This window comes from Alosa pseudoharengus, unplaced genomic scaffold, assembly GCF_046254945.1.
Source record: "Alosa pseudoharengus isolate Yale_2024_CS ecotype anadromous, Long Island Sound unplaced genomic scaffold, YU_APseudo_1.1 YU_APseudo_1.1_scf_11, whole genome shotgun sequence".
Classification (NCBI taxonomy): Eukaryota; Metazoa; Chordata; class Actinopteri; order Clupeiformes; family Clupeidae; genus Alosa; species Alosa pseudoharengus.
In genome coordinates, this window is record NW_027468576.1 from 30898175 (window position 1) to 30921629 (window position 23455).

The window sequence follows — 23455 nt, forward strand, 5'->3', positions numbered from 1 at the left end:
GGAGAGGTCTACAAGCCACAGTATCTCACATCCACTGTGAAATTTGGTGGAGGATCATGATGATGTAGGGGTGCTTCAGCAAGGCTGGAATCGGGCAGATTCATCCTTGCGAAGGACGCAATGAATCAAGTTAAAACATTAGTATTGTGTTGTTGTTATTTTGACCTTGGACCTAAATTACATTATTTTGTCATTTTCTGCAAATAAATGGTCTAAATGACTATATTTGTATTTGGAATTTGGGAGAAATGTTGTCAGTAGTTCATATAATAAAACAAAACTGTTCATTTTACTGTGTGTGTGTGTGTGTGTTCTATAACATGTGGCCAGACAGGGATTTGGACATGTGGCCAAAGTATGACTGAACATACTGGGTCATCCAGGGTACTGTGGCTTCACCTCAGACTGTTTTTAACCGCATTTTGATCCCTACAAACATGATATTAATGTGTTCTGCAGAGGATATACTTTTCAACTTTAGTCCAAACACAGTCAGGTGAAAGCACAGGTCCTATTTTTTGCAGTAGGAAGAGCACCAGATGGGGTTTATTTAATTAAGCATTCTTGGGTCCTCCAGAACCCACCCTTACTGCCATTGGATCATTAAAGAGAATCTCACATTGCTGGCCACACAGGTTGATTGAGAGAATGTTTAGGACATTGTGGGAAAATATACACGCTCTTTCGAATGAAATGTCTGGAATGAAATCTGTAAGACTGAGAGCAGCATAAACATATGTATATTTATATGTATGTATGTATGTATGTATGTCCTGGCTTTATTAAGAGCCCTTAGATTATGTATTCCTTGGATCCTCTGACAGGGAAATTCTTTCCAGTTGATTTCTGCTGTTGCACCCTAAACCAGGTCCAACCCTAGCCCACCATGGCCTGTGTTCTGTAACTCTGAAACAACTTTAAATGAAAGTCCATATTATCGTCTTTTTTTCTAACCGGTCAAAACATATATGTTTACCTGTGATGCAGGTGTGTGAATTGTCAGACTGGCATGGGTGCCACCCCTCTTTACCTGGCCAGCCAGGAGGGGCACCTGCACATAGTGGAGTACCTGGTGAAGGATTGCAGGGCGGACGTTAACCTGCGGGCACACGATGGCATGAGTGCTCTGCACGCTGCAGCCCACATGGGCCACCATGCTCTTGTTGTGTGGCTGGTAAGTATCAGTCCCACATGAGCACATGCTAGTCTAACATCTAACACACATCTAACTATGGTAGTCTAACTATCTAACACACACACACATACTCACTCACACTCACGACACCCCCCAACACACACACACTAACACACATCTAACTATGGTAGTCTAACTATCTAACACACACACACATACTCACTCACACTCACGACACCCCCCAACACACACACACACTAACACACATCTAACTATGGTAGTCTAACTATCTAGCACACACACATACTCACTCACACTCACGACACCCCCCAACACACACACACTAACACACATCTAACTATGGTAGTCTAACTATCTAACACACACATACTCACTCACACTCACGACACCCCCCAACACACACACACACTAACACACATCTAACTATGGTAGTCTATCTAACACACACATACTTACTCACACTCACGACATCCCCCAACACACACACACACACACACACACACACACACACACACACACACACATCATTACTTCAATCATAAAGTACATAAAGTACAATCTTATTGACAATACACATGTAATGTCAATAAGACTGTACTTTATGTCTTTTACAGGCCACCTTTACAGACATCAGCTTGTCATGCCAGGACAAAGAGGGGGCGACAGCCCTGCATTTTGCTGCCAGTGCCGGGCACCACAGGATCCTGGAGCGGCTCCTGCATCTGAGGGCCCAGGTGCTCCAGGACTACTGGGGAGGGACACCCCTGCATGATGCTGCTGAGAATGGAGAGATGGAGGTAGGCATGTGGTGCAGAATGGGTGGCTTGGTTCTTCTATCCTTCTGAGTCCTTCTTCTTCTTCTTCTTTTTCATCTTCTTCTCCTTCTCCTTTACTTTTTTTCTATCCCTGCTCCTCCTTCTCCCCCATATTTTATACATTTGAGACAGGGAAAATACTCTTTGAGTTGCTTTATCCCTATAAATATACTTTGATTGATTGGTTTATTAGTTGAATGGTTGATTGATTGATGGATTGATTATCAAGTGTGATGGCTCCCTCATGCCTTCCGGCATCCTCCCCACAGTGCTGCAGGGTCCTGTTGGCGGGCAGGGTTAGCCCCTCGGAGCGGGATGTGGACGGCTTCACTGCAGCTGACCTGGCCGACTACAACGGCCACTACGACTGTGCCAACTACCTGCGTGCCGCGGAGCGAAATGTAAGACACACACGGAACACACACACGCACACACACACCAATAAATCAGCCAACAACATCTCTCACAACACCACACAGCACAACAGTGTCGTGCCAGAGGTTACCATGGACGAGAATCTCTGCAAGCTTTAACAAGCGTGTTTAGCCAGAAGGTTTAAAAGCAAGGGGCTGGACTGACATGCGTAGGCTTAACGGATTTGTTTTCATGCTTTGACAAGTCAACTAAAATTTGGATAAGTATGCATGCTGGCTCTTTTGTGTTCCAGTACACTCTTGTCTGCACTCAGTGTGTTTATTCTTTGAGTCAACAACAACAACAGAGCCCAACTGAGATCTTTTGAAGTGATCTCAAAAGGGAGAGTTAAATTAATAGCAACATCATAGTGGAATGGGAAACACTCTGAAAAATGAATAACAGTAGGGAATGATAACAACAACACCATGATTCATGTTATGAAATCACGCAATTTCACCATTTTAGTTTAGTAAAATACTACAGTATGTATTTTAAAATGTGTGTAATACCAACAATACCACATACCTGTTGTCCTTTTGGTAACATACAGAACTGTCCTTGTTAGTATTAGGGATCCACAAAAAATATAATCTGTGATTATCGTGGTCAGTTTGGTGATGCAGTTATGTGTTTATCTTTCTGTCTGTTGTTCTTGATAATTTTCTTAAGGTTTTGTAGTCAAATGGCTGCTTTGTCGCATACGGACTGAAATCTGCCTGGCAGATTACAATTACTCATAAATCACTTACAAATCACTGTTGAAGATCTGCTTTGGAAAAATATGAAGTGTATTTTCCCTCATAGACAGCGAAAATGAAAACAAGATACATATGGAGAGCTATTTTTCTTGTCTCAACCTTTCTAAAGATTTTAAGTCTTTTTCCAGTATCACACACACACACACACACACACACACACACACACACACACACACACACACACACACACACATAGAGGGAGAGAGAGAGAGAAAGAGACAGAATTGAGACTGGCACCCACCCCACCCAAACCCTCCTCCTCTTTTCACTTTTAGTCTTCTCTCAAGGATCAATTTCCGATTATATATCACACTACACGAACTGTTAATCTGGTGTCCAGTTACCCCCCTTTACAGTAACCCCCCCCCCCCCCACACACACACACACACATACTTCTTTTGATTGATGCCTCTAATCCCTTTGAGAGGGGCGTACAACAGGGCTTTTATTTTATTTATTTTGGAGGTGAGGTAAGCTGTTTTGCTGCTCTACTCATAAAAGCGGTTTTAACTTGTCCTTTTGCAACAACAGCAAGCGGAACCTTTACAGCGAAGCTACACCAGGCGCGTAACTGAAGCGTTCCGTTCGTGACGCGTAAAATCCATTTTAGATTAATGGTCTATTTTTTTTGAACGTACACGCCGCTATCACTTCTGGTGTAGCTACTTCCATTGATTATAGTGGAAGCTAATTGTTGCAGCAGACGCAACGCGAACGGAACGCTTCAGTTACGTGCCTGGTGTAGCTCAGCCTTTAGGGGGCATGGTGCCACTTAGAATCTTGTCCATATGCAGAATGTTTGCCTCACAGATTCCTTCCCCATATATCTTAGAGGAGGTGTCTTACTTCTGAACCCAATATGAGAGGGTGTAATGGTTTTTGAATGACCATTACTGAATAACAAATCCACAAAAAGGCTAACTGTCATGTATAACCTGCAACATTTGTGGCATCAGTAAATAGAAAACAAATCAAAACTCGTATTGTGGTGTAATTTACCTAAGTTTCCATGACATATGACCATCTACACTGTAGAAAAGGCTACCTTACCAGCAGCCAGTTGGTGATGCAGTGATGCAATAGTCTTACTTCCAAAATGATGCTACAGTTATGTTACATGTATGTTTTTTATGCTTTTGACAAACAGTAGCAGCATTATTCTCTTTTATGTGCTGACTTTTAACAGGACAGCGGCAAATCTATGCAACATTTTGTGTATGTATGTGTATTTTGTTATACACACAATGTATGTATACAAGATAGGATGGTGGTGAATATTTGTGTGTGTATTTGTGTGTTTGCATGTTTGTGCGCATGTGTGGGTGCAGACAGACAGGTGATGTCAGTGACCTAGAACGACAACTCTTTTGTTTAGTAGGGTAAGCAAGATGCTCCGTAATTATGGCTGATGAATCTTTAAGGAGCAAAACACCTGTACCTGCGCGTCTCACGGCCCAGGCTTTCCCTCCAAACTCAGAATAGGGAGAATTCTAGAAGACCTGCTGGTGTGTCCCACGAGTGTCTCTCCACACTCCACAATTACTGTAATTTACAGTTCATCACCCACGGAACTGCGTAACCTAACAGTGCCTCAGAGGTCGCTGGTCTTATTTTGGAGCAGGCGTTTGCTTGTCACACCTGCCTCAGCTCTCTATAAAAATAGTGGTCCACTGGTCCATTTATTTTGATGTAGTGTAGGAAAGTCTTACTTAAAGGCACCACGTGCGGCAGGGCCATTTAGGCATACAGTAAATCGCCTGCCCCAAGCCACTGGTCATGGACCAGTGTCATACAGCACTGTGTGCCAAAGACCTATCAGCAGCAAGCCTGTCCTGTCTAGCGTGGCGTGTCCACAAAGGGCCACCGCCTCCGTCACGACCCAGTGGAGACGCGTCCCTCTTCGCATTCCGTCCGTCTCAGCCCATTACATCACTCAAAAAGTTCATGTCAGTCGCCACGGCCGGAGCCCTCAGACACGCCAGCTGTCGACCCTCTGAGCGTGAGGGGGAGCCCGTAAATAATTGAGCCACCTCGCGCTCATGCTTTGAAGTGAGCCTGGCTGTGGGGAGGGGTTAAGGGGTGGCGGTGATTGTGTGTGGGGGGGGGGGGGGGGGGAGAGATTGGGGCGGTGCAGTGGTGATGATGATGAAGGGCCGGTGAGCTCCGGAGTGGAGTGGAGCCATCTCGGCGCTCGAAATAACTCGAGCTGTCGCAACAATGGAGGAGCTAATTAGCGGCCGGGGCCCCGGTGTAGCATCAGATGCTGGCGAAGGCGTCGTGCTCCCGGGGCCTATCAGTTACCTACAGGCTCCACGGGCTCAGGTGGAGGGCCGCGGGGCCTGAGCCCGTTATGAGATCCCGGGGCTTCAGTTTCAGAGTTTTCACCGTTCCTACGCCTGCCGCTGGTAACCCGATCCTCTGGAGTGGTTCGAGAGCAGGATGTTTGTTGGCATCATCAAGAGCATGCCTGAAATGAGTGGCGACTTTGTCGTGTAGGTGGGGTGTTTGTTTTTTTTTTCTTTCTTTCCAGTTGAGTCTTTAGTGGCTTGGCCACGTACGTGTGCAAGCCTGGAGGCATTTAGCAGGTTGTTGACTAAATGTGATAGCATTTACGTGATTGTTTCCACTGGACCCCAGTTGACTTACCGAAGCCTGCGGAAAGCATCCTTATGAGAGACCCAGTGGAGGCTCTCGTGTTTGAAGTTTGAAACAGAGTGAGGAGGGAGGAGGGGAGCTTGATTAATGACATGAAACGATCAGAAACAGATGATAACACTTAACGATTTCCTCTACAGTTTCAGTGTTCCAGGACCCTACGGTAACCTCTCTGTTCCAGATCCTTCCAAGTTCCCACCAGCGACACATAATTCACTACTTGGGTAGCAGCAGCAGCAGCAGCGCGCCACTGGATCTTTGGACTAGCGCAACAGCAGGCCACCGCTGAAAAGAGGAGGAGGGGAAAAAAACGATGTGTCAGAATTACCCGTGCTAAGTGTCACATATTCACAGACCACTAAGTAGTTCACAGGGCTCCATGGGTGCCTCGGTGCCGGGATGCGTGCAGCCAGCCCTTCTCATTTCCTAAAAGGCACCTTTAATGGATTGCTCGGGCTAGTGGCCAGAGTGTTGCGTGCTAGGCATTTCCTCATGTTTTGGTCGAGTCCCAAAGAGGTCACGCTCTTTCTTTCTTCCTTTTTTATTTTTTTTAATTTTTTTTTCAGGGCCGAACCAGGCGCTTCGCGAGGGCCAGTGCCGCTCCACGGAGACAGCTGCGATCAAACAAACAATGTTGGGGTTTATTTTACAACAGGTCTCTATGACTTCCACCCCTCACTCTCTCAGGGAGGGGGGGGGGGACTCTGAAGTCCATCTGGTCTTCAAAATGCCGCTGCTACGAGATACCCGCGTCAGGTGGGCGTTCACATCCATTACAGGCCCATTACGAGCACCTGGGCAGGACTACAGAGCGGCGGCTTCATGTAAATACAGGCGCGCTGCTGGACCGCTGGGTTTGCCTAATTTAGGGTGGTGTGGCATCCACCAAGGTCCTTGGGTGGGCATAACCCAAGAAAAATAGTCTACTTTCAGGACCATGGCTTCTACCTCCAAGAGAGTGGCTTTTTGGGTGCAATCAAAGCAGGAGCCTGAAAGCAAAAAAACTGCAATTTGTATAGCCACTAGAGGGTACTAAGGGAGCTTAGTGAGGGCTTAGAGCTGAGGTACGGTTTCCTTCGGTTAATTCTCCCAGTCAGGTCTTAAAACAAGCTCATGTTACTTCAGATGCCGAGTGCCTCCAAACCCACAGTAATTAGCTATGCGCTTTCAGAAGAAAAGAAAAAAAAAAATCTAAAATGGAAACATTGTTGCATGCATGCATTACAGGATGATTTTATTTTTTTATGTTTTAGGTTTTTGTGGGAGGGGGTGGAGGTTGGGAGTGAATCCAATATGAGCATCCCTGTGGCCATTAAATGAGCGCAATAAAACTTTAACATCTTACTGGAATTGCTGGTCATCTTTGGGAAACAGCGGTATGAACGCTCCACACACAGCTAAACCAGACCAGTAGTATACTGTGGCCAGAGCTCCATGTTTTCTCCAAGCGTATGGTTGGTCATTCATAGGCCCTCACAAACTCTCTGTTCATTAGCTCCTCTTGCATTTGCATGAGGCCTGACATTGGCTAATTTGTGTATGGGGGGGGGGTCTTATGGGAAGTGTGGGAAGGTTGAGGGCAGAAAACGGAGCGTGTGGAAGTGGTTGAACCCTGTCACAACATCTGCCCTGGCCCTGCCAAAACTGTGGCACGATGGGTCAGCACCGCTAATGAGGCCTGGGATGCAGCTATGTGGGTGGCAGCTGTCACACTCGCATTTCTCCACTTAGCGCGATGAGTTGACCGACTCCTGGGCCCCTATCACTCTGAGTGGACCACTGGCACTTCCTCTGGTTTCTGAGATTTCTCACCCCCTGCCCACACACACACACACATACACACACACGGACACACGGACACACACACCCATCTATTTTCTCAATTGTTTTTGTCTCTGGTTCGCTGGCACCTGGTGCTTGGCGATCGCAGCTCGCCGTGGCGCGGGCCAGGGCGAGCGTGACACCGTAGCTGCGCGCCTGTGTTCGATGCCAGCAAGCGGAAAAAAGGAGCGTTGAAATGAACGTGGATATGGTGTCTCGTCCAGCTCGGGGCTTATTTGACAGCCCTTTTCCGCTGATACCTTTTCTCCTTCGTGCGACAACTTGCTTGTCACTCGCATGTGGGTCCGGTGGATGGCTCTCTTCATTAGTGACATTGCCGGGCCACCCAATCCCCTCGTCTGAATTATTAAGTGGACGCTCCTATCGTCCTGGAGTTTATTGTTTATTGGCTCTTGGCCACAGGCCAGTGGGGTGAGCAGGAGGAGATGCTGGTGTGAAACAGAGTTGCTCACTCTGATCTTCAGATTGTGTGTCAGCTTCACATCACTCAGTCACAACTTGACTGGATTTCAGCGAGCATCGAACTTGGACGAGCTGCGTAAGTAGTAGTTGGTTTGCGTGGGTTTCAGAGATTGGTTTGCTGGTCATTTATGATTTTGTCTAGGTTTTCGTGAACTACAAATGGTTGGCCTTTTATATACAGTGATCGGTATTTTGGATAGAACATTGGGAAGATGTTATGTGACTAATCAGGTGTGTTATGTGTTTTCTCGATGAAAGGTGACCTCGATTGAGCAACAATTTTATTTAGGATTTGTCTTTTTAAGGGTAGGTTTTGTGAATAGTATTATAGAATTGAGTCTGAGAATTCCAGATGTTAAACACCAGTATAGTTTTATTGTTTTTAATGTGTAATTAATGTGTGGTTATCTCAACAACTTTTCATCATAACGCATGTGTGCCTTTGAAGTGTTCCGTGGTAGCACACGATTTCATCACATGATAAACCGATGCAGTTCTGCGCTATGCTTAGGGTCCTCAGGTCAAGGATATTCATCTCATGGTTTTTAACAGGACCCACGCTGGCTTATCAAAGTTTTCAAGGAGACTGCTTTCCTGGGATTCTGCCAGTTCTCGTCGGCCTTTTGAATTCTCATAAAACTGACCTTGAAATAATTTATTGACTGAGATTCAACATTATTGTGTTATTCAAACAGTCGGGGTATTTTTTTGCTCTTTGCGGGGGGAACTGAGTGCATATCAAAGAGTGGGGGCTCGCAACCGAGAGGCTGATGAACTGCGAGAGATTAGACAACTCCTCAAAACACTCTCACCCAGCTCCTCTTAAATTCAGACACTTTCAACATATATCTTCCCCCCCCCTCTCTCTGCTGGAGTTCAGAGTGTGCCTTCAAATACCAGGCTCCATTTAACACCGAAGCATATTTCTCTATAACTCAAGGCTGAATGTATAAGGAGTTTATTAGTGAGAGGATTTACATTCATGTTTTATCAAATTGAAGGTGAAATGCCAGTGTGCATTATAAGAATGCATTTTACACTGAGCTATTGCTTAGCTTCTGATACTTTAAATCCTCCTCGAGACCAATTAGGTTTGATCAAGCACTTTAAAATGTGTCTTTAATACAGTTAGTGGACTTTTTGATTTGTGTTATTAGGTGTGTATGATTTTATATTACAAATATTAAAACAAACATGGTTCAAGGTTTCGCAGTTGCTTGCAGGATTACATTAATTAAATGAATGTGTATACACTGTATGTTCTGTTGGTCAGAATGAACACTGAAAGCTCTTTTAAATGAAGTCATTCTTGAGGAGAGGAGATCTAACTGTTATTAGATGAGGGCAGAACACTGGCACTTGTCATCGCGAGTAGTGGGCCAGCAAATTTAGCGTAACCACACAATAAACCAAAACAACAGCAAACTTTAGCAGTCCCTCCGAGTGAAAGATGGAGTGTCAGCTCAGCCCGGGGTGGGGAGCGGCTGGGGGAATCCAGGCAGTATGTGGAGCCCAGGCTGGGGGCTTTGATGTTGGAGGGCTCAAGACGTGGTACGAAAGAGGATCATCGCTCTCACTCTTCCCTCCAATAATTACCCTCAGCTGAAAAACAACAGAATGTCTTTTCATCTGAGGCCCTAATGTCCCAATGGTTGGGAGACTCTTTTTTGCCACTTCTCTTTCGACTTTGATTTTTGCTTCTCTTGCAATTACTGCTTGCCTCAAAGGTTTTTGGGGTGCGTGTGAATGGTGAGAATCCATCAGGGTGTCCTGGCTCCTCTGTCATTTTTTTAGGGGGAATGGGATGGGTTGGATGGTTTGGACCCCCCCCCACACACACACACACACCCAACACACACACACACACACACACACATGGGCTTTGTCCATCAGAGGCTGGGTGGGCCCTGGAGGAGGGGATGTAGGCGTGGAGCATCTTGCTGCGTGATCAGGAGCCAGGGGGATGCTGATGCAAACCAAATGTCACCACGGTGACCACTGCGCGTAATTATGCACACTTTCACCAACACATGCTTCTTTGGCTTAAATACCTTGAGGACAGAGTGATAGAAAACTGGAAAGGTCAGGGAGGTATTCTTGGTATTTCTTTTCCCTCTGCAAAGTATTTTCCCTTTCATTCATTATCTTTCTTTCTTTCTTTCTTCCACTCCCTCGCTCCCTCCCTCCGTGTGTCCTTCCACTGTTTATCTATTTATATATTACACAACTTCTGGGAAGTTTATCCCTGCGCCCAAACCATGTCACAGCATATTTCGTGCTGTTCGACATCAAAGTACCGTGCCAGAGGAAATAGCAAGGACCACCTCGTGGAGACGAAGCACAATGGCATGCCGCTGCATATCACAGCTCCCTTTGATGTTGCAGTGCGTGCGTGCGTGCGTGCGTGCGTGTGTGTGTGTGTGTGTGTGTGTGTGTGCCTGCGCACCGTGTGCGTCAATGTGCATACTCATGTCTGTGTGTGCACTTGTATGTGTACCTTTTTAAGGCACTAGCTTCTGTGCTTTTGGCTATGTACCTGTGTGTGTGTGTGTGTGTGTGTGTGTGTGTGTGTGTGTATATGCACGCTCACATACGTGTGTGTGTGTATGTGCGCGCTCACATATGTGTGTGTGCGTGTGCGTGTGTGTGTGTGTGTGTGCATGTGTCCATATTTTTTCTTCTCACATGTCCTTGGAGAGCCACATTTGATATATGCTCTGCATGGAGTCCATTAGGACATTACAGGTTCATTAAGGGGAATCTAAATGTTTCCATATATCCTATATCCGCCCTCTGGTAGTGTGAAATCTGGCCAATTTCACAGAGGTTTCCCAGTCTCTCTCTCTCTCTCTCTCTCTCTCTCTCTCTTTATTTCTCTCCTCTCAATCCTCTGCCCACATGCTAAGGTCATTATCACCATGTACAAACGATAGCATAAAGATAAAATAAAAAAAAATATATATATAAATATATATATATATTTAAACACAAATATACAAATACACAAATGCAAATCTAAATCTGATTTCCAAAAACAAATACAAAGTGTGATAAATGAGATTTTCATTCAGTGTGGCCTTAGCATTGCTCAAGTGTGAGCATGTTAGTGGGAGCACCTCACCTTAGAACATTTGACCCTTGACCTCTGTGCTGTGTTTATGATTGAGATTGGCTTGCAGGATTCAAAGTAAACTTATTTAAGTATAATTAGAAAACGGTTCCTTTCTTTGCTCTCTTATGTACTTAGCACATCGAACATGGATTTGAAGTGGACACTCCAAGTGAAATCGACAGAGATGCACTTTGACCTTTCCAAAGCGTTTGCGTCTGCAAAACTTGAATTAAACGTACATCTGTGCGATGCAGCTTTAAAACTGTATATTCCATGTGTGTTCCAGCCATCCACCACTGATAATCCTATTGAAGAGGCATTTCCAATCGAGGAGGAGGAGGAAGCGAGAGAAAGGCAGAGTGTTTCCTGGAAGCCCAGTGCTGAGGACTATTACCGTCACCTTAGCCACCCTCGCCAAGAAGCCCCCAGCAACGGCCCAAAGATGGACAGCCTGAAGGTGCCTCTTCCCTCTTACTGTCTACTACTGATGACTCCGCACACTGATGTTCAGGCCATATTTGTGTTCATTCAGAAGATTTAAGTATTTGGCACAAAAAATGATTTAATATGTTTGTTAGCTTTACACTGGCTTTGAAACAAACATAGTTAGTAACTCAGTAATTCACTTACACAGTACAATATTCATTTAATCTGTCAATCAATGAGTTGTTTGCTTAGTCTTGAAATCACTTGATGTCTCACACACACCCCTTTCCCCCACATATTTACTAATATTCACTCACTGATCACTTTTGTGATCAAAATCATCTGTTTTGCTCAGAACAGAATAGACATCTTTAAACTCTTGGGCTGACCAAAATGAGTTATGTAAGCCACAGCCCCTTTAGGCTTATGTAAACAAATAACCCTGTGTTGTCATGGCTTAACCAAACTCAACACAACAAAACCACTCAAAGCAAACCACCCCAGACTCCTTCTATGATGACTCGTGTGCCGCTCCCCCTCTCTCTCCAGCAGCCAGAGATGGAAGAGTCCCCTCAGGCCCGGCACCCCGCGGCGTCCAAAGGACCATCTCCCCCGAGCCTGAGTGGTGGCGTGAGCTCGCTGATGAAGACCGACCTCCAGATAAACAGCTCTGGTGAGGGAGGCCATAGCGGTGCTTGCCGCCTGATTGAAGTTTTTGGGAACTGATGTCACAGGCTTATTCATCATGTTCTTCTTCTTCTTCTTCTTCTTCTTCTTCTTCTTCTTCTTCTTCTTCTTCTTTTTCTGCCGCTCTGTGATTCTCTTCATGAGTGACCGAAAATGAGTCACTTTAATCACACTGTGTAAATATGATTAGGACATGATCGGAAACACATGAAGAAGGAGTGGTGGCAGTGTGTGTGTGTGTGTGGGGGGGGGGGGAGGGGGAGAGGGGAAGGGGGGGGGGGCAAATAATAATTCTTTTCATCCTGCTTGTCATTAAAACAGTCATGAGGAACTTCCAACTGACCAAGCCAGCGGAAGCAGAGAAGAAGCTTCCTGGCGATACGAAGCACGTTGTTAGCCTCAAACACGCCGGCATGACAGCGGTCTTCACCGGACAAGCTGTAATCAATTATCCTCCGCTCCTCACATCTGCATCCCAATATGTGTTGCATGGTCCTCCCTCAGGACACAATTACCTGTAAATCAATGCAAGGTTCTTTTTTTTTTATCTCTTTGGCCATCGCAGAGCAAGATGGTGGTGTTGCCCACAGAGGAGGCCAACCTGTCCGACATCGACTCCCTGGTGCCCACGCACGATGAGAGAGGCAGGCCAATCGCCGAGTGGAAGCGGCAGGTGATGGTCAGGCAGCTGCAGGCCAGACTCCTGGATGACGAGGCCCAGAGAAGAAAGGTGATGTCTAGTGTTCACTCACATTAAAAAACGACTATGAAGTGGCAAAAATGAATGATTTGTGTTTTGTGAAGCCGAGTTTGCACAAATTAATGTTTCTCAATTAGCCTTGTGTGTGTGTCTGTGTTTTTGTGGTAGTCTAGGACATGTTCGCAGACTCTGCGTCAGAGGCTTGCAAATTGGTGGACTGAGTAAAAAGAACTCTTAAGTAAATAGCTAAATACTGTTCTGTGTCAGCAATCATAGGCAGTCTTCATGTTTGGAGAAGGCGATGCCATCTTTATCCTTAACATATATATTTATCTATTCATTTATTCATGTGGTTGTGACTATTAGGACAATGTTTGTATTGTCAGGTGGAACATAACAGGCTCTTTGTGAATATTTGGATGCTGTGTTGTTTTAATCAGTATTGGTCATTCCAAATGAAATAATCAAAATGCAGTGGTGGAATGTAACGAAGTACAAATACTTCGTTACTGTACTTAAGTACATTTTCCACGTATTTGTACTTTACTTAAGTAGAATTTATAGTGCATACTTTTGACTTTTACTTCGTTACATTTTACAGCAATTATCTGTACTTTTACTCCGCTACATTTCTATAACACCATCGTTCCTTTTTACGATACATTTTATGATCAGATTTTTTTTCTCTCTGACAAACACGTTTGTTTTACCAGGGGGCGGGGTTGCTACCACAGATTCTGGAGCGCTACGTGCCCAGCTTCTAAATCTTTGAAACATACTGTAAGCTTCTAGTCTAGACCAGGCAAAGCGTGAGCTTGTAGCCATCTGCATTCGGTATACTATATTCACCAGACCCATGGCTACACTGGACATGCAACTGTGTTCTGTGCCTTTCTCTGTCTGTTATCTGCAGCATTAGGGGCTCCTCTCCGATGAGATTGCTATCCGCGGATCAGCGAAGTTACAGGCTATGCTTCTGTCACACGTCTGATCATTTGCGGCACAAATGAATGGTAGACTATTATAGAACCGCTGGCCGAAAAAAACGTAGCATTTTCCAGATTAGGAAATATTTCTTAATTGTGTGTGATCAAATAAAGAGGCATAGCCTACAATTGGGGGGTAGAAATGTGAGCGCTCATTCAATGTCTATGTGCGTCTGCGCAAGTGAAACTAAACCTAATCATAAAGACACCTTTCTCAGCAACTTTTCTGTTCAATCAGCAGAATTGGCATTACGATCCACCCGACGTTTCCCTGGTCTACCCCGTTAAACTTCAGGCTCTCGTGTTTTGCTGAATGATATACTCAGCAGATCACCCTAGTAGATAACCAGAATTACAGTCTCTAGAATTGTAGGCTAGGTCAGAATGTAAACTGGGCCACAGAAGCACAATTGCATTAGCTTAAAACTATCTAGTCGAGTATAACCTAAAACTAGCTTAATTAAAATGCCACAGCCCATACTAATTTTTCTTTTAGAATATAGATATTAAGAGAATAAATCATTATGCAAATACTTTTACTTTTAATACTTAAAGTACATTTAAAACCAGGTACTTTTTACTTTTACTTAAGTAGGGTTGTCATTGTGGTACTTTTACTTTTACTAAAGTAAATATTTCTCTGTGTATTTGTACTTTTACTTAAGTACTGAGATTCAGTACTTCCTCCACCACTGTCAAAATGTGTCTTTATGTGTGTGTGGTGGTGTGTGTTTTACTTGATCTCTTGCTCTTGTAATTCTAAGCTGATCTCTCAATTTACAAGTTTGGCAGAGATCCATGCACTCCCCATTCAGTAACACATGGCAAGTTGTTCGCTATCAACAAAGGCTTGAGAAAACTATGCCACAGGTAGTTTATCAGTAAAATCAAACATCTTGTTTTCTCTCTACAGGAGAATGGGAACAGGTACCCAAAGATGGATAGCTGGAGGTACTCCCACTCCCACAATGCCATCCTGGGGCCGTTCGGAGAGATGCTGACCGAAGACGACCTCATCTACCTGGAGAGGCAGATCGAGAGTGTGTCCATGCAGCGGAACTGTGAGGGCTACGAGATGGAGCTGGCTCGTCTGGCCGAGGAGCTGCGGCACATCCTGCCGGCGCCCATTGTCAACATCAGCGTCAACACCCAGTTCCGCAACTTCCAGAGCCAAGTGCCACTTCCCGTGTGGTGCAACCGGATATCGGGGATCGTGAAGAGCATGTCCCTGCTCATGACCAACCTGACGGACCAGCCCTACTGTAAGATGTTCAACAATGACCTGGTGACGGTCTTCTCCGAGATGCAGACCACCAAGAGGGGACACAGGGAGAAGATTGAGAATGAGATCCACCAGTTTGGCGTCTCTGTGCGCAACCTGAAGTCCAATTTCGAGAACCAGGTCTGTACACCTGACAGGGTTGAGGAAGATGTGACCACCATCTCCATCCAGGAGGTTCCTGTAGAGAATAGTGTTGAGGTGGAACCACCTAAGTGTAGCTCTCCATTGCCTGAGCCAGACCCGGGCAACGACTCGGGCATAGATTACAACGAGAATGTTGTGGATGTCATGGAAACAACCAGCTTGCGCAAGGAACGGATCGTGGTGCTGTTCCTGGGCCACTGGAAGAAGTCGGCCTACACCGTGACGGTGAAGACCAGGGAAGCAGAGAGGAAGCTGAGCTTACCCGAGGCTTCTGAAAAGAAGACTGTCAGTCGCAAAACAAGCGCTGAGGTGGTACCCCAGAAGAAGAGCATTGATTATGGCTCCCTGGGAACCTTCTTCAAGCAGCGCAGCACCATCAACAAAATGCTGGGGAACTGGCGGAGCATGATATCCAGTGTCCCCTCGCGCCAGATCCGGCGCCTCAACCGGCAGCAGGCCCTCTACTCGCCCGAGCAGTTCCTTCCCCGCGTGGATGGTGCGTCAGTGAGCTACGACAGCCTGACCCTTGACCTCTTCATGCTGGGCTACTTCCACATCCTGGAGCTGGACTTGCCCGCGGATGAGCGGAAGATGAGACACCTGCTCTGCTTCGAGGTGTTTGACCATGTGGGCCGCTTCACCTGGGAGACGGTCCGTGACTTCCACAAGGCGGTTGTCCAAGACATCGAGGCCGGGAACCGGGAGTGGAAGGACGGATTTGAGGACATCAAAGTGAGGTTTTTTGGCGCCGGGTCTGGCCAGGCCGAGCTTCCCAGCCCGGAGAAGACTCCGCAGGTGGAGAGGAGGCCAGTACCTAAAGTCATTGTCCAGACCCCAACTCCAGATGAAGGGGCCCCGTCGAAAAAAGGAATGGACATTTCCAGTTTCAGTAATGAAGAGATCTGCAAGTACATTGACCGCAGTTTTGCCTTTTGGAAAGAGAAAGAAGCGGAAATTTTTGATTTTGAGTAGTTGGCTTTGTTTGTCTATCTTTTGATACTTTTGTACAAATTTTAGTATACATTGACTTGACAGCTTTAGTATATTTTGAGTAGTGAGATTGTGCAGTCATGAGTGTATTTTTTTTCCAACACTTGAAATAAGTTATTACTGCATTTCCTTCATGGACTACCTGAAAATAAGTATGTTTTGTTGACATTATTTTGGTGTCAATTTGTATCTATTTTGCTATATCTTTCCACAATAACTAATATGTTGATCTTTTAGATTTTGAAGCAAATGTAGGTCAAAGGTCAAATTGACAATAAAAACTGGAATGAAAGGTTTTAGATGATGAATTGTCATGATGAGATGTTTTCTATATAATTTGATTAATATGTTGTTAATATCAAACATTAATATGCTCAACTGACAACTTACAACGTTCATTTTTAAAATAAAACTTCCTCTATTATTGATTAAATAGTGTTGCCATCTATAAGAATGTGATTGGCAATTGACCAGTTGCCCCCTTAAAGTAATGAAGTAACAGTATCCTTCTCTGTAAGTGTGTGTTTGATTTCATGTAATGATTTCATGATGCATCTCTAGTGCTTTCACTACGATTAGTCGTGAATGGGCATGTGCCTTTAAGAGCAGGTGAGAGGTGGGGGTGAGCGAGTGTGTGTGTGTGTGTGTGTGTGTGTGAGTGTGTGCATGTGTTTATGTGTGTGTTAGTGGGGGGTGTTGTGTGGAATCTGAGTCTGGTCGCCCATCCAATGTTGGGGCCTAAAAATAGCCAGCTGAAAGACAAGCAGACTACACCAGTGACTCTGCAAATACCCTCGTTGCTTTCAGTGCTACTGATCTCGCACTGTCTCAACTAGCCATTGTGCTACTGTGTTTCCTCAGGCGAACTATGTGTGACTACTCCCTCTTCTCTCCTCCCAGGTATGTGGCTTGATGATCGAGTGGGATTTTCCAATTGTCTCTCAGAGTGGAGAGGGTGAACTGCATGCAGAGTGTAGTTCAAAACGGGACTCACTGCTAAGTAAACAGGACTTCACATGGTGGTTAGATCACTTACACAAGACGCTTCCTCACACTACACTCTGTTGGGGTAAGGTCTCAGTTATGTAAACAATGAACGTGACATTATTTATATGTAAAATTTGCTGTGTTTTCCTTTTTCCTTTTGTCATAGGCTTGAAACCTTCCAAGAAAGTTGACCACAGACCACTGTTCCGAGGACATCAGAGAGATTCTGAGGTTTTTCAATCACTGCTGTTCATCAATCATAGTTGTATCAAACGACTGAGGAAGTCGGAACTCTCTCGCCGATACTTTTTCCTCCTGATTTTGATGAGTGTTCTTGTTAGCAATCATTTCTTAATACCGCAAACCAACAGTCTTGAACAGCACCCCTGGGACAGGAAGTCATTGTTAATGCTCTTTCAGTAAATGTTGAGAAACTCAGCCCTGAGTATCATATTCTTCCAGTAAGCCCCAAACAGTCAAACTGCCTTTGGCAAGCACCTGTTTTCAGAAAGCTGGTCTTTAATTTGACCCATATTGGTATGCTACCATGGCTTAATTCTCACGGATCTAGCCTATTTTTTAAAGTGCCTCCCCTTTATGAATCGCTCGTGATCAGAGACACAGGGCTGTGGGGCCTCAAGGCAACAGCAGTCCCCTCGCACAGCTATGCTAATACCCTGGAGCCATGATGATGGATGATAGCCTAGGGATTAGGATGTGTCTGAGAATATTCTGTATGTGTGTGTGTGTCTTCTCTTTCATTCCTGTCTCCTGTAGGTAAATAGAAAACTCAGCTGTTGAGAAGAGGGGGGCAAAGAGGTGGTCGTAGGAGGCGTTTTTGGAAAAGAGAGCGTGAAACGTTGGTGCTTATCATGGTGCGCAACGTGGACGACCTGGACTTCTGCCTCTCCTCGCACCCGCAGAGCATCCTGGATGGCCTGCGCTCCCTCTGCTCGCAGCCCAAGCTGGTGGACGTCACGCTGAGCGCGGGCGGCCGCGACTTCCCCTGCCACCGCGGCATTCTGGCCCTCTGCAGCCTTTACTTCCAATCCATGTTCTCGGGCGACTTTGTGGAGAGCATTGCAGCGCGCGTGGAGCTCAGCGACGTCGACCCCGACATCCTAGCCACCCTGCTGGACTTCGCCTACACGGGCAAGCTGACCATCAACCAGGGCAACGTGGAGGGCCTGATCCAGACGTCCAGCCGGCTGCAGTTCCAGACGGTGCGGGCGGTGTGCAGCCGCTACCTGCAGCACCAGATGGACGCCAGCAACTGCCTGGGCATCTTGGAGTTCGGCGACATCCACGGCTGCCCCGAGGTGGTGGCCAAAGCCTGGGCCTTCCTGCTGGAGAACTTTGAGGCCGTGCAGCACGGAGAGGAGTTCCAGCTGCTGGAGAAAAGCAAGCTTGCGGTGTGCCTGAAGGACGAGGGACTGCAGCTCAGAGACGAGCGATCCTGTGTCCAAGCGGTGCTCACTTGGGTCAGGCATGACGTGGCGGCCCGACTCTGTCACCTACCAGAACTGCTGGGTCTGGCTAGACTCTCATTGTTACCGGAGGCCTACTTTACCGAGACCCTGCTGAAAGACAGTCTTATTCAGGACTCACCAGCCTGCAAGGACCTTATAGATACTGCTTATAAGGAGGTTAGTCAGCATACTATCAGTCAGTGCAGGTTCCCATACCACTTACCTGGGATCAAACTGCCCTCCTTCCTTCCCATGTATATGATGAAGGCACTATAACACATCATTTATCATACATCGTAAAGGTTGGGTCAAAATATTAGAGTTATTCCCTTACAGTAAATCCACTCTTTTTTACATTTATTAATTTAGCAGACGCTTTTATCCAAAGCAACTTAACATATGTGAATTATATTACAAGGGCCATTCTCCCCAGAGCAAATCGGGGTTAAATGCCCAAGGGCACAGCAGAGGAAGCCGGGAATTAAACCCACAACTTTTCAGGCTACTGCATGCTGGCCTTAGCCACTACTCTGTGCTTGTGTCAAACTCACTCTGTTTCCTCTATGTGCGTCCTGGTAGAAACTGGACCTGAAGCCAGGTGGCTCTGAGGAGAGACTCTCTCGAATCAACCAGCACAATCTCCAGGAAGTTCTGTTTGTGGTGGGAGGTCGCTCGCTGGATGACACGGATGATGAGGATGAAGAGGAGGACGACGACAGGAACCCCATTTTGCCTCCCCACAACTGTGCATACTATGACACAAAGGAGGGTATGAGCAGAAATAAATAAATACATGTTACATGAGAAAGATGGCAGACTGTAACACTCTGTCTAAGCCATTTCTTAAAATGCAACCCTGTGGTGCGGGTAAAAGGTTGTTGATATTGTTGATATTATCCCTTCATGCTCCTGAAGCAATGTGTTGATTGGCGTGGCGTTCTTTATGGCTTTGTCTGAGCCGCTATGTTTGTTTCCCATTTGCAGTGCTAGGAGAGCTTCATGGAGAGCTAGAGGACTGTATGGAGCATTTAGCTGAATTTGGCAAAAAAGTGTATTGCATCAAAGTCGCAAACTGTATCTCTTTCTTTTTCTATTTGATAAAGATGCATCCAAACAGCATTTGCATTATATCATTTTATTCTTGTAGGCAAATGGAACCAGCTTCCTGACTTCCCTAACTACAACAAGTGGGGCTATTCTGTGGTGTCCTTAAACAACGACGTTTATGTCACAGGTGGGTCCCGATCTCTGCTGTATCATTTCCTTTTCTCTGCACTTCAAAAACCACCGCACTTAAAAAAAAAAAAAAGTAACCAAATAAAAGAAACAGAGGCTGGAGTGAAGCATAAAGGCAACAGCTTTCACTGATCTCTCCAAGATATGTGTCGAAAGATGAGTGCTATTTTTACTTAAGCAAACAGAGACAAATCCGACGTTGAGCTCAGGCCTTTGGTGGAGCCCATGCTTTTTTGAGAGAGGATCAGAGGGAATCATGAACGCCCCATACACACATTTTAGGGGTGTTTTGGTGAATGGAACAGCCGCTCTAACCAAGGATTTGGAGAGGCTCACAAAGATCCCACTTCTGCCTAAGTAGCACTCCCATTGGGAATTTCAAACGAAACTGAGGTTTTTTTTTTTTTAGAATGCATAGAAATGCCACATAACAGATAACATGATGAAGATTAACCATGACCTGGAAAAGTGAAAAACCCAGCGACCACCCGCGTTTACTTGAACAATTGAAGGCAGATGTAACCAGAAAAATTGAGTGCGCTACAAATATAGAATCTGAGGTCTGGAGAAAAGAAAAGTTGTTATTTTTTTCACGTCTTGGTTGACTGTGACTGTAATTAGGTCACTCAAATGTGTTTTAATATATATTTACAAATATCTTAGTCTTTGTTATCTTTAAAAACTCTTTCTCGAGATTGATATTCTTCTGTCCCCCCACAGGAGGGTCACGCGGGTCGCAGTCGAACACCTGGTCAACCACGGAGACCTGGAAGTACATCACTCGCGAGGGGAAGTGGGTTACGGTAGCTCCAATGCTTCGGCCCAGGACTAACCACACCTCGGCCGCACTCAACGGAGAAATCTATGTCATCGGAGGTAAGAAAATAAATATGGTCCCTTCCACGCAGAGCCGATGGGCCAGTCGAATGGAAAAGCTTTCAGGCCGGTCTGGTTTAATGTGCTCCAAAGCGGTAGCCAGGACAGGCCAAATACCTACTTCTCCTGAGGCCCTGAGCGACTTCTAAAGAGGCAGGTTTTTTTTTATTTAAGCCCTGAGGCTTGTCAATCCTGAACCTTGAGTGACTTCTGTGAAGACAGATTTTGATTTAAGCGTGTACCACGGCCAGCTCAGAGCCCTGTATAAGCCCCCTCTAAGAGAGGATTTTGTTTAAACAAAGAAAAATGTCAGGTTTTGTGGTCAGATGCATTCAGATTTTGTTATTGCCTGTGCATTTGTATGGGTGAGGAAAAAAGGCTTCTCCAAGTTCTGCATATTGACCACTGCGAGCAGTTTCTTGGGCAGGAATCTAGCAAAGTTTGGGACTCCACTGTGAGCATTAGTCTGTGTCCCTGCTGCGGCCTCAATCAGCTCTGCTATTAAAAATGTTTCCTTTCTTTGTTTCCAGGCACCACCATGGATGTTGTCGAGGTCGAACATTATGACCCATATAGCAACAGCTGGGCCTCCATAATGCCAGCGCTGAGATATGTCACCAATTTCAGTGCCACTGGCTGCCTTGGAAAGCTATATATCATTGGCTCCTGTGCCGTGAAATACAATGCATTGACGCTGCAGTGCTACAACCCTGTCATAGGTAATACTGCATGCCAAAAATAGGGAGGGGGTACCACATGTGTCATCATAGTTTCCCCTACAACTACAACATTTATAGCAACATATTACACAACTTGATGAAATCAATATGTTCCAGGTTATTCTGTCACATGTTATTTATGTGGTGTTGTTGATATTAGGATGATGGTTATATAGTAGATGGATATAGCGACTTCTATCTTCATGTCAAAGGTGCAAGATAACACTGACAGGCATGGATAGCAGAAACACTGTGTTATAAACACCATAAAAATGAAGCTCAGAGAATCTGAGATACTTTTTTTTCCCTCACCATTCTACAGATGGCTGGAGCATCATCTGCTCTCCCTTCATCCCCAAGTACCTCTCCTCTCCTCTCTCGGTGTCTGTTGATGGTATGATTTACCTCATCGCAGACAACACCAAGAAAGTCTATCTCTATGACCCAGAGGCCAACATGTGGCAGAAGGTAATGCACCTCTTGTTTTGTTATTATCTGCCCTCCTTTTGTTATTATCTAACTAGGTCATCTGACGGAGTTTTCATAGCAGGTTATAATTAGACTCTGTCTTGTGGGTATGATGGATGATGGCCGGCATTGGTAAGCATTCGGTGACGTAGAGTCTGCATGTCTTGTATTGACCTTCAATGACGTTAGGAGGTTGCCCTCAGCTCAGGCAACAAAGATTAATATATTCATGTTCATGCTGCCAGTGCCAGGTTCAGTGCCTCTGGCATTTAAGTGGGTTAATTTTGGCCACTGGCATATGGCACTAGTTCTCAGTGTACTTAACACTACGGTGTCTACCCCCTTAGGTCCAGTTTCTTCACACCCTCCATGAGAATGGGGGGCTGGTGGCGGTAGGAGGGAAGCTCTACGTCACCGGAGGCCACTGGAAGGGCATGGAAGGAGACTACGGGGTGGAGGTGGAGGTGTATAACCGAGGCTCCAACACCTGGAGGGTGGAGACCTTTCTGCCTCGGCTCTGGCACTACAGTAGAAGCTGCTCCATTTTCCTTGACCCTACACTATGGACAGAACCCTTTCCAGAAGAGACTTAGCCATACAGATGGGACTGTGTACAAACACACACACACACACACATACACACACGCACACTCTCTCTCTCTCTCTCTCACACACACAAACACACACACACTCACTCACACACACACACAAAAACACAAACACACTCTCTCACTCTCTCTCTCACACACACACACATACACACACACACTCTCACTCTCTCTCTCTCTCTCTCACACACACACACACACACACACACACACACACACACCACGCACACACACACACACACTGTGGTCAGGATACATTGGATAGCCTACACCTCAGGATACAGCTTGTACACTGGATGTGTACACCTGCAGGCAGTTTGGGAGATGTGTGTGTGTGGGGGGATACCTCACAGTTCAGGCGGCAGTATTAGGTGCTATTTTATTATGTTTTTTAATAGTTGTACATTTACCTTTGATGTTTCTTTGTTTATTCAAAGTACTTTAAAGTGCTTTAAAACAAGATGTTTGTATGATGATGGTAGGTGAGAGGTGTTTTGTCATCCTCAGGAATCTAGTAAAACTCAATTGTGTGCCTTTCACAGATGATTAAATCGTGCTTGTGAAATAATGGCTCTGGCAATGTTTTTCATTTTTTTGCTCACTTTTCTTGTCAAATGTTTCAAATGATTTGCCGTGAGAGGAGAATATGGAGAGACATTG

The 23455-nt window shown here is 45.5% G+C and overlaps 2 protein-coding genes across 3 annotated transcripts in view; both read left to right on the forward strand.

The window, feature by feature from the left end:
* The window catches only part of espnla (espin like a), a 29749-nt gene extending 13262 nt beyond the window's left edge, over window positions 1–16487 (forward strand). Inside the window, exons 3-10 of the mRNA XM_076278857.1 lie at window positions 988–1174; window positions 1771–1953; window positions 2241–2372; window positions 11504–11674; window positions 12193–12316; window positions 12652–12770; window positions 12896–13060; window positions 14930–16487. Of these exons, the coding sequence (XP_076134972.1) occupies window positions 988–1174; window positions 1771–1953; window positions 2241–2372; window positions 11504–11674; window positions 12193–12316; window positions 12652–12770; window positions 12896–13060; window positions 14930–16414 (2566 nt within the window). The 3' untranslated portion in view covers window positions 16415–16487. The remainder of the gene's footprint in view (window positions 1–987; window positions 1175–1770; window positions 1954–2240; window positions 2373–11503; window positions 11675–12192; window positions 12317–12651; window positions 12771–12895; window positions 13061–14929) is intronic.
* Window positions 16488–17249: 762 nt separating this feature from the next.
* klhl30 (kelch-like family member 30) lies at window positions 17250–23278 on the forward strand. Of its 2 annotated transcripts, XM_076277657.1 has the most exons (8): window positions 17250–17332; window positions 17586–19065; window positions 19468–19657; window positions 20036–20122; window positions 20845–21000; window positions 21531–21719; window positions 22042–22187; window positions 22535–23278. In XM_076277657.1, exons 2-8 carry the CDS (start codon window positions 18292–18294, stop codon window positions 22778–22780), a joined length of 1788 nt encoding a protein of 595 aa, XP_076133772.1. In that variant the 5' UTR covers window positions 17250–17332; window positions 17586–18291; the 3' UTR covers window positions 22781–23278. The 2 variants fall into 2 exon arrangements, with proteins under 2 accessions (XP_076133772.1, XP_076133773.1); XM_076277658.1 differs by lacking the exon at window positions 20036–20122.
* The last annotated feature ends 177 nt before the right edge of the window (window positions 23279–23455 follow it).